The sequence below is a fragment of the Mandrillus leucophaeus genome, unplaced genomic scaffold, assembly GCF_000951045.1.
Source record: "Mandrillus leucophaeus isolate KB7577 unplaced genomic scaffold, Mleu.le_1.0 Scaffold829, whole genome shotgun sequence".
NCBI lineage: Eukaryota > Metazoa > Chordata > Mammalia > Primates > Cercopithecidae > Mandrillus > Mandrillus leucophaeus.
In genome coordinates, this window is record NW_012109019.1 from 589,574 (window position 1) to 606,027 (window position 16,454).

Here is a 16,454-nt window from a genome sequence, read left to right on the forward strand (position 1 = left end):
GCATATCAAAGGGATACCTGCACCCCCATGTTTACTGCAATACTATTCGTAATAATAAAGAAACAGAATCAACCTCAGTGTCTATCAACAGATAAACAGATAAGGAAAATGTGGTATATATACACAATGGAATACTAGTTGGCCATAAAAAAGACTGAAATTCTGTCAATTGCAGCAACACTAATGGAACTGCAGGTCATTATGTTAAGTGAAATAAGCCGGGCACAGAAAGACAAATATCACAGGCTCTCACTCATATGCGGGAGCTAAAAACGTTGATCTCATAGAGATAGAGTGGGATGACAGTTACCAGAGGCTGGGTGGGTGTGTAAATAATGTATTGTACGCTCCCAACATATAGAAATGATAAATACTCGAGGTGATAGATACTCTAAATACCTTGATTGATCATTACACCTTTCTTTTTTTTTTTTGAGACAAGGTCTCACTTTGCAGTGCAGTGGCGCGATCACAGTTCACTGCAGCCTGGAGCTCCCAGGCTCAGGTGATCCTCCCACCTCAGCCTCCCAGGTAGCTGGGACTACAGGCATGTGCCACCACACCCAGCTAATGTTTTGTATATTTGATAGAGACAGGATTTCGCCATGTTGCCCAGGTTAGTCTTGAACTCCTGGGCTCAAGCAATCTGCCTGCCTCAGCCTGCTAAAGTGCTGGGATTACAGGCATGAGCCATTATGCCCAGCCTTCATTACACATTTTATGAATGTAACAAAACAGCATATATACCCCATAAAAATGTACAACTAGGCATGTATTAATTAAAAAAAAAAAGAAAATAGAAAAAAAGAGCCACCCATAATTCCACAACCATAACAAAACCACTGCTATTTCTTGGGATATTTCTTTCCAATCATATATAAAAATAAAACTATAATTATCCTATATGGATACAACTTTGTTTACTGCTTTTATCACTTAATATGTGTGAGCATTTTCCCATGTCATTAAAAATTCTTTTTTACTTGGCCCGTACACTGCTGTTGAATTAAGTATTACTCCCAATTTTCGCTATTATAATGCTGGTGCTTGGATATCTACGTAGATGAATCTTTGCTCCTCTCTGATGATTTACTAGGGATGAGTTAAAGTTCTTGGTAAAGCTATCAAGAGAGCTGCTTTCCAGAGATGTATCAATCTCCACTTTTCTCAGATAGGTATGAGTGTTTCCATCACACCCCACCTTTGCGGTATTATAACTGTTTTTTAAAGCAGTCCTCCATTCTCCTATTTTCTGCTAAATAAAGGAGACTCTTTAAAGCAGAAGAAATGAGAAGTCACATTCGACTAATACACTATTACATGGGACCACTATTACATGTACATCCAACTCATCAATTCCAAATGTATTACTTTAAACTTTCTCTATTTTGAAAAATAATCTTTAACAAGTGGAGTCTACGCTTTGAGACTGCTCACCAACAATCTCAGAATATTAAAACTGGGAAAAAAACAGCCATTTACTTATAACTGGTTCAAATATAAAAAGGAGAATTTAGAATCAATAATTAGTTCTTAATTTATTATTCATTGGTATTATGTGATCCAGAAATGACAACACACCAAAATAAATGTCAGACACTTTAGAAAAGATACAGCACTGCAAAGGATCCACTGGTCTCTAAAGTTTAACAACTTATTAATTTAAAAATTAAATTTGCGAGACCTAGGGTTACACCAATCATCCCCACCCAAGGCACACAAAACAGTTCGATTAATGAATACTACATTTTTGCTGTTAGAGTTGCTTACAAGCTTTGAGGTGAACTATATAATTGATTTTACTGCCCTATACTATTAATTTTTCAGGTTGGTTAGGTTCAACTCATTTCAGCTGAGCATAATACACAATGTGATTCCTAATAACTTTTTATTTAGAATTTGCTTTAAAATACACAAAATTTAAAAGATTTTTATTTGTAAAAATAATTTGAAGCCAATTGCAGCATCTAAAGAGAGAAAACCACCTCTATGACCTAAAAAATGATATTTTTCTGTTATTTATACTCACCTGGCGCAAAAGCTTCATATCTTTCAGGACAAAGGCAATGTAGAAGAGTGAGGCAAAGCAATTGAGAAAGTTGAACTGCCAAAAAAAAAAAAAAAAAAAAAGATAAGTGTTAAACACTACTTTAGAGTACTTTATTACAACTGTAATGTAGCATTTAAAAATGTAATGAGAGACTTCCGGTCTAAATGAAATGGAGAAGACTTGTTTCTCCCCATGTCTCCTTATTAAATAAACAAACTCTGGAAATAACAAACAAGGCAACCAAAGGAGAACTCTGAAAGGTGCTTAAAGGAAGATGAGATGGTTTAGGAACCCAGAGCTGAAGGAACAACACAGCACATGCACACCTTAAGTTCCCCCACCCAACAGAAGGAGGAGACCAAGGCCTGGCATTTCCCAACCCCAACCTACCAACCCAGGTAGCCCAAGCAGGCTCATTCCTCCCACATTTGAATAGGAATTCTGTCAGTGCCAGGGGAGCCCTGCTAAACCGGCAAGGGGAAATCAATGAGGACCCCCCAACTAACAATAAGTTTCCTAGGGAAGTGCTCTTCTTCCTTGCTGGGCCTGAGACTCCCCTGCTCCACAGAGAGATCCCAGGATGGCCAGGCAAGCACTGGCAAGAAAGACCCCATCACAGCAAGCCCATGCCTGGAAACCCCATCAAAAGTAAGTGGGGCAGCTGGGTGACAATGGCAAGGGGGCCCCTGCCACAAGGGCCTAATACAAGAGGCCTCTTCATGCCTATGGACCTGAGATTCTCTCTATTACAGAGAGACAGCAGGTAACTGGGAGGCTATAACAACCAGTCTGGCCTGGGAAGCATCTTTGTCACCATGAGCATGAACTCCCTCGCCCTGCCAGATACACAGAAGCAGGCTGGGTGAAGGGAAGTACCAATTAAGGGGATCCTTCCACAAAAAGTGCCATCTCTTCTAGGAGTTCCCTGCTCAAGAACCTATAGCTTACCCCCGGCACCAGTGGGTTTCCTTTCTGCCTCCCAGCCCCCATGCTGACTATTCCAACCCAGTAGCATCACTTAGACAAAGGCTGCTATGTGTACAGGTGTGAGTGCTTAATTACTGCGGAGATGGGGGGGTCGTTCTAGAAAGTGAGCAGTAAGATCAATACGGCCACAGGACAGGGGTGCTAAGTTAGAGCAGAAGTTGAAAAGCAAAAGCCTTGGAAGGCTAAGAAACACCATCCCCTTAAGATTAAGAAGGAAGAGAAAGGCCTAAGAAGCACCATGGAGGAAGACGACTTTAACCAATGGCTTTTTTTTTTTTACAAGGCAGTTACCTTGTAACTGGCATCATCAGAAAATAATAAAGTCTCACAAACAACTGAAGTCTTCAAGACAAACGGAATGTTTTTACCTCTGAGGGAAAAAGTTCCTCCTATAATAACCTTTTTGAATGAACTTTTTAATGTATCCCATGTTTCTCTACTTTCTTACACAGAGAGCACAGAACAGAACTTCCTTGTGGATTTAGCACCAACATTCTAAGTATCAGCCATTTCACAGGGTGAAGAAGGCCTTCAAAGTCTTTTGGATATGTAGGGCTACTTTTTGCTTTCCTAATGCCCAGTTGTTGAATTCTTATCTCTTATGACAGGTTTTCATTTCCTTACCTGTTCTTCCTCTGTAGGTTTGCCTATTTCCAGAAATCTAAACACCCTCATGATGCTGGTTTCTGATTTTTCAAGGACCAAAAAACCAAATAGATAAACTTCTTAGAATGATTTCTACGGCTAGAACAGAGACTCTAAAAGAGGGCCTGGATCCTTCTCTTGGGAGTGAAGTACATGGACTGTGTTAAATCAATTCCAGTTGAAAGTTCAGAGGATTCTTCACGCACCTTTCTTGACTCTCACTTATGTTACAGATGACTGAGGTAAACCCCTGATAAATGAAGTATTTTCAAGCTGGTATTTCTTTATTATGGAAAGAGGCAGACATGTCAGCTTTTACACAAACAGCAAGCAGGTTACATACTGCTTTCTCTCTGTTTCTTTCCTCCCACCTGTCAAAACATGCTGGGAACCTTTTGAGCTTTGGAAATTTAACCAAAAAAAAACCTTTTTTTAATGTAATGTTCCATCACTAAACAGGCTGTGGTGCCAGGAACGACTGCTGAATAGTAAAACATTCAAAGAAATCACCAAAAGGAAAAGAACAGAAACATTTCTAAAAAGTGGTTATTTTGTTGTTGTTGTTGTTTTTGTTTTTTGAGACAAGGTCTTGCTCTGTCACCCAGGATGCAGTACAGTGGTGCAATCTCGGCTCACTGCCACCTCTGCCTCCTAGGTTCAAGCAATTCTCCTGCCTCAGCCACCCCAGTAGCTGGGATTACAGGTGCCACCACACCGGGCAAATTTTTTGTGTGTTTTATGGTAGAGATGGGTTTTCACTGTGTTAGCCAGGCTAGTCTCAAACTCCCGGCCTCAAGTGATCCACCTGCCTCAAGCTTCCCAAAGTGCTGGGATTACAGGCATGTGCTACCGTGTCTGGCCCGTTAGTTTATTTTATTTTATTTTATTTTATTTATTTATTTATTTATTTGTTTATTTGTTTATTTATTTATTTGAGACAGAGTCTCGCTCCGTCACCCAAACTGGAGTGCAGTGGCACCATCTTGGCTCACTGCAACCTCCACCTCCTGGGTTCAAGCAATTGTCATGCCTCAGCTTCCCGAGTAGCTGGGATTACAGGCCTGTGCCATCATGCCCAGGTAATTTTTCTGTTTTTAGTAGACACAGGGTCTCACCATGTTGGCCAGGCTGGTCTCGAACTCATGATCCACCAGCATAGGCCTCCCAAAGTGCTGGGATTACAGGTATGAACCACTGCACCCGGTCTAGTTTTTAAATAACTGGAAATTGGCTATAATACAACTCTTATATTTTGAAGTCTTACATCACATGCACATTTGTAACACGACTACTGAACACAGAGGTAAACATATTTATTAATCAATCCTTGCCTATTTGCAAAAAATATGTTAATTGATAACTTAGAAGCAATTCTTCATATTTGTATTCCTATATATTATGTAGCATATATCAGTTTCATAACATGGATTTGTATATAAATGCTGTACTTACCACTAAAACTTTCAGAATTAGATGGTTCTGATAGGCAGATTCCAATCTATGATTCTCTAAAACATTAAAACACAGAGGTAACTTCTCAGTAAGAAAACAATATGAAAGCACTGTTATGAGGTCAAGTGAGTTGCACTGAGGGAAGAGATGTCCAACATCAGAGCCTCAGTCAGTAAATGATCTAGGCTGTCAATCACAGCTATGCCTTACCACCAAGAGCATCAAACAAGGACACATTTTTCAGGGTAATGCAACAGCATTGTAGTCTGAAATTATTTTTTAAATTACTGCTACAATGAAATTTGGGAAGTGCTGGCAAACAATCCTACAGACAGCCACCCAAAGACCCTGTATAAGAAGAAATAGTGAAAACTAACAGTAACCACTAAAGAAGAGGGCAATAAATAAAGTTTTCTGTAAATAAAATTCTGCAAGTAAAGTTTCATGTGGCTTACAAGGGTTAACTTGAAAGGAAACTCAAATTTCTATCTTAATCTAAAAAAGTTAACACTGCATAGATCCCAAAGCAGCAAGATAAAATGACAAAAAGGAAGATTCTGAAGAGAAATGTCATCTTACACACAGAGTGTTGGACTGACCTGGATCTGAACGCCAACTCAGCTATTCAGCCACTGCCTAACCTTGGGTAAGTTACTTAACCTCCTGATACTCAGCCTTATTCCCTCAAAACAAGCCTGACCATCTTCCTCCCAGGGTCACTCTCAGGATCTAATATAAAACTTTAGCCTAGTATTAGCATAAGGAAAGTACTTGATAAATGACAGCTGATATTGCTATACAACTAATAAAAATAATTTAAAACATCTTTTTTCTTTGAGACAGAGTCTTGCTCTGTCGCCCAGGCTGGAGTGCAGTGGGCCAGGCTGGAGTACAGTGGGGCGATCTCGGCTCGCTGCAACCTCCGCCTCCCGGGTTCAAGCAATTCTCCTGCCTCAGCCTCCCAAGTAGCTGGGACTACAGGTGCCCGCCACCACACCAAGTTTTGTACTTTTAGTAGAGACGGGGTTTCACCATATTGGCCAGGCTGCTCTCAAAATCCTGAACTTGTGATCCACCCACCTCAGCCTCCCAAAGTGCTGGGATTACAGGTGTGAGCCACCACGTCTGGCCCCTAAAACATCTTTATGGCCCATAAAGTTAAGGCCTAGACTTCTTCCTAGGGAATAATATAGCGAATTTGTTCATTGGTTTGAATGAATAAATAAATTAAAGAGTGAATGGCCTATCAAGACTATTTTCAACTTATAACCAAGTTCCTTTTTTACCACAGATATATCCATAAACACCTGCCTTCAACGAGTTCAATAGCAGTCCTCAGTGCCTCATACCAACTAGATACTCCATTTTAGGAAAGTGGTCACAGTTGATTTAGCTGAGTATCATGAAGATAATTTTTTTTCTTTCTTCTGTGGCTCTAGCCAGTGAAACAATTTCAATCTATTTTACCCTCGGCATGAAACACAATGTCACAGTATTAGGAGCACAAGTTTTGGACAGATAGGTCTGAATTAGCCTAGCTCCATTATTTGCTGTCTGAACCTCATTAAGCATCAGTTATCTTTATCCACAAAAGGGTGAAATAACTTCTACTTCACGGTACCCTTGAAAAGGTGATGGTGAGATACTGTGAATAAAGTGCTTAGCAGGATACCTAGAACATAGTAATTAACACTCGATAAATGAGAGTTATGATAACCATGGCATGGAGATCATCAGTGTTCACAAAGCTGATGAATTTTTCCTCATGTCTCTATAATGAGCCAAAAGCAACATCTATTTTCTCTGTAAGGTAGCAGCTATATGAATCCCACGATCTAGGCAACATTTCTTACAGGCAAGTAAGACGTGAATATAAAGCCTGAAGTCTTACCCCATGAAGTTAAAAACTCGGCAGCATATCGATAGAGACGATTCATGATCTCAATCACAATGGCATAGATGATGCTGGGCACATACAACAGGACACTGGTCCACTCAGACCCGCTGTTCTCATGTAGACCCAAGGCCCAAACCTCCAAGTCGAAGTAAATCATCATGACATACAGTGAGAAATAGAGGCAGAGGCATACAAATGGTAGGGAGACCAAGTAAATGCGCAACTGTCTCTTGTAGCTGGGGTACAGAGGCTCCTCCTTTCCAGTGATGGGATTGATACCCAAGACACCATGAAATCCCGGCCGGGGCTCCTCAAACTTTCTCTTCATGAGCAATGTCCCCCACCTGTAGGTCATGTTGGCACAGCCACGCTTCCACACTTCCAGAATCACCGTGGACCAGATTAGGTTGAATGAGGCAAAGATCACATACTTGTCATAGTCTTCCCACACAAACAAGTAGTAAGGTAACCCAATGACAGCCATGGGGATTAATGCAAAAGTGAAATATTCCAAAAATCCAAAGTACAGAGCAATTGTTTCCCCGAAGTAGCCACGAATACTGTCTATAGTGGAAAGAAAGAAAGAAAGAAAGAAAGAACGTAAGTATAGACTACCAAAGACTTTAAAAAATCATTTCAAGTACACTTATTCATTTTTTAGTTAAATGGGGATCATTTAACCCTCACTTCCCAACCAGCGTGTGGTGGTAAATCCAGCCTCCATGCAGTACAAAGACCCTGCTTGTCTGCATGGCAGGTCCAACATTTCCCCCAGGTAAGCGCCCAGGCCTTAGCTGCAGGGCCTGCTCTGCAGGCGCCTGGACTCTGTTTCCCCTCACCTGGTAGATACCTTCTTCCCAAAGGAAAACTCATCTTGTAGCTTACCCAAAATCTCCAAGGTCCTAATTTAAGTTCAGCCATGGCCACTGCACATTAAATTTAATTTATGCTCCCCACTTTTCTCCCACTTTAGTGTTATAAATGTTCTTTTCGAAGAAGACTCCCCATCCACAAAATTCTGCTCTTCCCTACCCAAAGACAAACTTTCATCAATGTGTCATGGCAAATTTTTCAATACACTAAAGAAAAATTATTCAAAAGCACAAAACAGGATTCTACACATGAACTCCCAGAACAGCCATGGAACACATTTATCAACACTTTCATATATGCACTGGGAAGAAGGTCCAAGCAACATGACTGCTAATGTTCTGTGAATGTGACACAAGCTAACTGACTCTAGAGAGGTCACCAGCACTGCATCCTTTGCCAGCCTCATCCACATGGGGAGTGCTTGGATCGTAAGAGCATCGTGCACCAGGACTAGGGTGGGAAGCAGGGCATGAGAGGAAGTGTGGCAGTGGGCGTTATTATTTCTTAGTTAATAACACACAGTTAACATATTTTTCTTAAGATAATTTGAGTAGTCTACAAAGGTGAGTTAGAATGAACTGATTTTCTCCTATCCTTAATTCTTCCCCCTAACCCACGAGCAAATGAAAACAGTAGGTATGATGTCACCTCAAATTTAAATCAGGTTAAAGAACATCTGATCTTTTTTTAAAAAAAAAAAAAGGTGCTCATGACACTTGGCTCCACAGCAGATGACCTTCCCCTTTTAATCTCAAGGAGCCTGAAGATTGGCCTGTATCCCAGATGCTATCACCAGTCTCAGTTCCCAGAGACCCCAAATCCACTACCACTCCATGCCTAGCCTTCACCATCGACTTTCTCCCTTTACTTTCTAAGAAGTAGCTAATAGAGGCTGGGAGCAGTGGCTCACACCTGTAATCTCAACACTTTGGGAGGCCAATGCAGGCAGATCACCTGAGGTCAGGAGTTCAAGACCAGCCTGGCCAACATGGTGTAACCCCGTCTCTACCAAAAATACAAAAATTAGCCAGGCACGCTGATGTGTACCTGTAGTCCCAGCTACTCAGGAGGCTGAGGCAGGAGAATCGCTTGAATCTGGGAAGCGGAGATTGCAGTGAGCTGAGATTGCACCAATGCTCTACAGTATGGGCAACAGCCCTAGATTCCAAATCTAAAAAAAAAAAAAAAAAAAGTAGCTAACAGATACAGTCACTTTACAAGTCCTAGACGCAATATTCAAATTCCCTCCCACTTAAATGCCAAAACAAAGTTAAAGAGTTATAAGTATAACATAAAATGACTATTGTATGACCCAGAATTAACAAAAACAGAACTTTTCCTTTCAGAGAATACAAACAAAATTCAAAATGTAATTTCAGAGTTTGATCTTAAAAACAATTTTTGTTTGGTAAAGCATTATATAATAGTTGTTTTCAGAAACAGAAAACAGAAAGAAAATTATTTTAGAAGGATACCATTAAACAAAATCAAAAGGAAAATATCCTTTAAAGAAAAAATGATAGTAATGCAAAGGTGAAATCTACGAGCTTAAATTTAATTCTCATGCTTAAAAAACATAACCAGACTAAAATACTTGAATATCCATATTGACAAAATTTTAAATAATGCCTAGCACATACCAAATAAATAATTATTCTTATAATTATATTCAAAGAAAATGGACAGATCCAGTAATTCATGCCAAGGTAATCACAAATCACCTCAAAGATGTTTGGCCTGCTAGTTGCCCTAAGTGTGGCATAGCTTGGTTCATTCTAAATAACTGGCTCCTCAAAAATAGAAATTTTCAAATACAAAATAGTCATTCATAGTCAAACTAAATTCTTATTAAAACTTGCTTGAGGCCAGGCACGGTGGCTCACACCTGTAATCCCAGCACTTTGGGAGGCCAAGGCTGGTGGATCACCTAAGGTCAGGAGTTCGAAACCGGCCTGGCCAACATGGTGAAACCCCATCTCTAATAAAAATACAAAAAATTAGCGAGGTGTGGTGGTACATGCCTATAATCCCAGCTACGCAGCAGGCTAAGGCAGGAGAATTGCTTCAACCTGGGAGGCAGAAGTTGCAGTGAGCTGAGATTGCACCACTGCACCCTAGCCTGGGCAACAAGAATGAAATTCCATCTCAAAACAAACAAACAGATAAAAAAACTTGTTTGATTCCAACTCTGACACATATGCAGGAAGGCCACTCTGAACTGTCTATTGTTGGTGAAGGGTAGTGAAAGCCTATGATTCAGCTGATCTAAAGTAGTATTAGAACATCAAAAAAATGCCAGGCACAGTAGCTCACGCCCATAATCCCAGCACTTTGGGAGGCCAAGGCACAGGGATTGCCTGAGCATGAGTTCAAGACCAGCCTGAGCAACATGGCGAAACCCTCCCTGTCTTTACAAAAAATACAAAAAATTAGCTGCGGATGGTGGTGCACGCCTGTGATCTCAGCTACTCATGAGGCTGAGATGGGAGGATTGATTAAGTCTGGAAGGTCAAGGCTGCAGTGAGCTGTGATCATACCACTGCATTCCAGCCTGTGACATAGTGAGACCCTTTCTCAAAAAAAAAAAAAAAAGTTTAAATAAAAGAATAAAGAGGTCATCTAACCCATCTTATTTCCCCCACAAAATGTTTTCCCATATGCAGCTGGTGATCCCTGCCTAGTAGAGCACTAAGTATCTGCCCAAGGGAGCTGACTCCACTGCTGGATCATAACTTTTCATTAGAGGCCTTCCTCTTCTTTAAGAGAACAAGTACTGACACATACCTATGGGCTGATACTTTAAAGCAAACCGAGTGTACCAGCTGTCCTCAAGCTTCTTCAGGGCTTCATTGTCATGCAGTGGAAACACCTGAATCACGATGCCAGACGTGAGCAATCTTCTCACTGCACAGGGAAAATGTGCCAAACTGCATGAAATGGACTAGAGATGGTGCATGATACGCTTCAGCAAGTATTATAAGGACACTCCACAGAGGAATACAACGCAAAGTCATACTGCCTACTCCAAACCTATATATTCTTTCGTTTTTCAGAATGTAAATATCTTTACTATTCTCTTTGACTATGAAGCAAAACAAGAAAATATAACATTTTACACCATACAGAAGTGTACAAATTAGACTACGAGAGGCCCCTGTTAGTCTCTCCTTCCCCTTGAAAACAACCACTGTAAAAAGCAATGTACTGTATAACCAGACATAAAAATATATCCATATATATTTTAAGAACAAAAATAAAATCATTTTATACACATTACGGTGTTTTGTAATCTCTTCTCATGTAGTAGTATACAGTGAATTTTTTTGATGCCAATAAAAATAGAACATGAAATGTCCTTTTAACAGTACCATAATATTCCCTTGTATGAAAAGCTGTAATTCAACTAATCCTCTATTTAAAAACATTTGTTTCCCTTTTTTTGCTATTGTAAATAATGCTAAAATTTGTACAAATACCATTCCCTACCTGTTTACTATTTCCTTAGTACTTAGAGGGGGAACTGCTAGGTCCAAGGGCATATGTATTGTAATATTTGACACATATTATAAAATTGTCTCTAGAAAAAATTTACCAATCTGTCCTTCCACTACAGCAAAGATAAGAAAATGTTCAGTTCCTTTCATTCTTGTTGATAGAGTATTTTCAATCCTTTTCATCTCTTCTAATCTGATAACAAAAACTTACACTCACAAATAGCAAATAACAAAATCAAATTAAGACTTCCTACTTTTAGCAGTCATTTGACTAGTATGGTTTGAACACTCATGCACATATCTGGAAGAGACAAATGAATTTAACCAAAGACAGTATCTCCCAGCAATATTAAATGAAAATTTGGAATTGTCTCATCCACAGTAATTAGAATGACTCAGTGGATGGAGAAGAGTGTCTTCAGGTCTTCAAGAGGAAGTGTGTTCTGTAGATATGGAGAACTCAAATACAATGCCTTGTGCCATATTTGGGGAGATGGAATATTTTCCACATGAGTTCCTAATACAGTCTGTTACTAAGAATACGGTTGCTTATAAAATGAAATTTGGCCAGGCACAGTGGTTCACACCCATAATTCCAGCACTTTAGGAGGCTGAGGTGGAGGATTGCCTGAGGTCAGGAGTTCAAAACCAGCCCGGGCACCATCACAAGACCTCCATCTCTACAAAAAAAATTAAAAATGAGCCGGCCATGGTGGTGTGTGCCTGTAGTCCTAGCTACTCAGGAGGCTGAGGTGGGAGGATGACTGGAGTCCAGGAGTTCAAGGCTACAGTGAGCTATGATAGTGCCACTGCAGTTCAGCCTGGGCAACAGAGCAAGACCTCATCTCAAAAAAAAAAAAAAAAAAGATAAAATTTGCATTAAGAAAGGATGCGTTGCTGTTTTCATCCACTGATAAGCTTTGAGCTCTTTAAGGTTTATCAGCTCAAGTCTTCGGAGGGCTACCTCCCTTATCTCCTATCTACCTGTTACCAGAGACAGGTGATAAAAATATCAAGCATAAGACCCCTTATTGAGGACTGGCAAATAAACATCTGCAGTGTGGAACAGAAACACAAAGTGTTCAGTGTAGTAACACTACATAGAGACAATGTAGTCTTAGGACAGGTCCCCATCATAAACCCTTCAGAAAAATTTAAAAGTAAACCCAACTTCTTAGAAATGAAAAAGAAAAAGATAATAAAGAGATATCTGGTACTAACAATAGGAAAAGTCTGAAAAAAAAAGATTCTTCATCTATGGTTCCCCCCACAATTATATTTTCATAAGTTATACGAGGAAAAAAGTTTTTAAAAGCTAGGTTTGTGATAAAATTATCCTTCATGATTGTAAAAAAGTATACACTCAAAGTATCAGTAACTAGGGTAAAAAGACATGTGGTTTAAGTTACTCAGTCTCTGGTACTGGCAAATCCATTTTTTAATATTTTAATTCTAACATGGTTCAGTGGATTTTTCTTCAGCTTGCAAGAGTTAAAGTTGATCACACACGACTGTTCTGATTCTTAGTCCTTATTTGGGGACGTACAGGCTACAGCTGATTCCTTCTTCCTATTACTACCCTTGTAAATTACTACATGAAGTTTTTTAACTGAACTGATTTATAGCATATAAATTTTTTATTTCTAAGTTCTGTTTTAAAAAAAAATGACTCCATTCTACTGTAGAAGACTTTCCAGGCAGGCATAAAAACCAGTTTCTAAAAATAGGACTGTGAACTGAAGACTTGGAGAGAATATAAAGCTGCAGGTCCTAAATTACTGATCTTCTGTTTATCAGTGCCAAAGTCATGGTTCTGGTTTCAGTTTCTAAAAACAGAGGTTTGCTTTTAGGTTTTTTTTTTTTTTTTTAAATCCTTCAAACTTCTCATGTCAGTTAAGAATGTAATTACTAGGAAGGAGACTTACCTTCAAAGGAAACCATAATGCCATGTGGGCCTATTTAAAGAAAACAAAAACCTAAGCCAGAGTCCTTCCTTCAAGAGTGCTGAATGATCTCTTGTCAAGTACTGGGGCTGTAATAGCCATTGAACCGTTAGCCAAACAAATCAAAATTTAGTTTAAGAGAGACTATCATCAGTAACATAGTTTACAGTAGGACCCTCCAGATTAACTAATGCAGTAACAATACTAACACAGGACTGCTTCTGTCTTTGGTTTATGTGATGTGTTTACTTCAAAAGTAAAAGCAAAATCCCTCTCATAACTCCTTACAGCATTTCTGTGGGGGAGAGAGGAGCAGGTCATGCTACCTCCAATCCAACAGGGGGTTATAAGCATAGATGCCTGCAGGAAGTGGTGGCCACCAGCCTTTGCACAATGAAGACAGTCCCTGTTCCCACAGCTGCTGCTGCACCTAGTACTCTAGCACTCAGGTGTGAAGAGATCACTTTTGTCTTAATTAAAAAAAATATATCTTTCTTAAAACACTATCATAAGGTTCTAAAAGAATATCTATATAATATTAAAGACATAATACATGTGCCAGGAGGTCCCATCAATCAAAACATGATAAACATCCAGTAGACATTTTTAGACACAGCTTTAATCTAAATAAAGTAACATCCCTTAGGATATGGTTAAAATGTAAGAAAACCTTGGATCCCTTAAAAACTCCTCTAAAACTCCTTCATTAGGTTATTTGCATGATGATTGACTGTTAATCACTAGGAGAGGCAAAGTCTGAGGGCATGAAAAGATCTTAGAAGACATGAAAACAAGAAATGAATGGCTGTCAAGATGAATGCTTGGGGACTAAGACACATGTAGCCAATTGCTAATTCTCCATGTTGCTTGTCACGTGGTGGAATGAGGGGGAACCCTAATATGCATGTAAGGAACACGGCTGTGCTTTGGTCGAGGATAGCCCAAGGTAAACATCCAAAGTGACTCAGCAACTTTAGAGCACAGGCCATAAAACTCCACTTGTTATCATGGCCATGTAGCCATAACATGGCTTTAATAGATGGACAGTGGGGAGCCAGGACACGGCTCAGCTCACGCATACCCAGGAAGAGAAAGAGTTAGGCTGCTGACCCTGGAGAGCCGACCATACAGTTGTGTGTGGGAGCCACCGGACTAAGCAGCTGAGACAGGGCGAACAGTGTGAGAGAGCTAGTGTAAGTAAGCTGCTGCTGAAGACAGCTGCTGAATAAAACTACCTTTCACCTGCCTACGGATCCCCAGGTGTTCTTTCGGCTATCGGCTCATCCACCCTCTCTCCCTTCAGACCTCAGCATGAGCTGGAACCTGACCCCGAGCATAAAATTTGGCATAGTCATGGACCTACAATGCACATCTCACAGCGTCATCTAACTGCCTTGAAATCATGTTTACATGACAAAACTTGCTATCTACTTAATGAAAGCTTTCTATCAAAACACAACATTACAGCAAGCAGCAAGCAACTTTATATGTGTATGTAAAATGAAAATCAAATTAAACGTAAGATCTGGGGAGTGTTTCTCATGAAAGTCCTGGCTGCCTTTCAGTCTTGAGGGGCATCACATTGGGCAGACTAAAGCCTCACCTCCCAATTAGCCTCACAGAGGCTGCCTAGGGGAGCAGATACCTTCAAATAAAATGAAAATAGCTTTTCCACTTATTTCTGTAGTTTAACTTAATGAAAATCTAGGATTTAAGTTACTCCAAGTTTTATTAGTTCTAAAATTTGCACTCCCAAAATAGGTTATAGTTTTAATTATGCATATGCCACTTTCCTTCAACCAAGTATTATTATATAAAATTAAAATGATGCAAAAAACACAGCAGTTTAAGGATCACATTCTCAAAGGCATAAAGGAAGAGAATAATGCAGCATTTAAAATCCCAGGACTGACAACTTAATTCTTATCTCAGTATAAAAATCTTTCCAATGACTACGATCAAGATGATTTTATTGTACTCATATTTAGTACCAAAATGGAAGGAAAGGGAAGGGAGAAGGGAGAAAGGGAGAAGAGAGGAAGAAAGGAAAAAAAAATCCTTGTTTACAAAAGCCTCATCCTGCCAGAAAGAAAGTTATTTCTATTATTGCTCCAGGATACCAGACTGGCTACCTACACAGTTAGAGAAATCCATTTACATATTTCCTTGAAGGTTTTCATTCAGCTGAACATTTATCTCTTTGAAGCAACTAGAAGCATTTGAAAAACTGCTGCTCCATTATCCCATCTGATCAAAGAGCACACTCACTCTTTTCTCTGTCCCAGCCACATCCAAGAGGACGTACCTGTGCAGAAACTCACAGGTGGAAGCCGTGATTTCCATATTATCAATGTGCATGAAAAGGGAGAAACAGAATGCTTACACTAACAATCAGAACTGTGCCCCAGTCTGCTTCGTATTTTATTGGATGCAGTACCCAGCTGTGTCTGAAAACATGCCTTCCCGCTAGGAGATGACGAAAGATTTAAAAATTTTGGGACAGTATCAAACAACTGCTTAACTACAGAATGTGGAAATCGTGGTTACAAATAGTGGCAAAAAGATACCTCTACCCTATTCTTGTTCGTGATGCCAAATTAAAAACAAAAGGAAACAAGAAACATAAAAAGAAATCCCTATCTTTCATGCAAGTACGAAAAAACAAACTAAAATCCCAAATCACCAACTATAAAAAGAGGCCTTGAAAATCAGCCCTGGGTAAACTAAGAGCACCCATGCTTCTGCAAACCTGGGCCAAGCACACAAAGGGCAAGGCTGTCCTGGAACTGGGGATGGTAAATCACAGTCCCCTTGCTCAGAATGCAGGCAATGAGGGTGCATGACAGACACCTGGAGTATGTCTGCTCCCTGCCTGGCACCATAGCCAGATAAGAGGCCAGGTTAGAGGAAGAAGAGTGACCTGCTGGGACCCAAGGATGGAAGGTAACTAGCTATGGAGCTGTGGGTCTTGGTGGGTCAAAGACAGGCCTAACTGCCAAACACAAGAAAAACCCTGCAAGAACAGTGCACCATGGAGGTTCTCTTCAGGGACTAAGATGGCTCAAGGAGAACACACTGCCAGGCAAAATCTGAGCTTCTCACTACCACAGTTC

At 40.0% G+C, this 16,454-nt stretch overlaps 1 protein-coding gene across 5 annotated transcripts in view; it reads right to left on the minus strand.

The window, feature by feature from the left end:
• The window catches only part of ANO10 (anoctamin 10), a 260,737-nt gene that overhangs the window by 213,269 nt on the left and 31,014 nt on the right, over window positions 1-16,454 (minus strand). For 4 of the 5 annotated variants that reach the window (XM_011968085.1, XM_011968088.1, XM_011968087.1 and 1 more), the window contains 4 exons: window positions 10,689-10,808; window positions 7,026-7,595; window positions 5,135-5,190; window positions 2,030-2,104 (listed from right to left, as the gene is read on the minus strand). In XM_011968085.1, the coding sequence (XP_011823475.1) occupies window positions 2,030-2,104; window positions 5,135-5,190; window positions 7,026-7,595; window positions 10,689-10,808 (821 nt within the window). The remainder of the gene's footprint in view (window positions 1-2,029; window positions 2,105-5,134; window positions 5,191-7,025; window positions 7,596-10,688; window positions 10,809-16,454) is intronic. The other variant, XM_011968089.1, reaches the window with a different exon arrangement.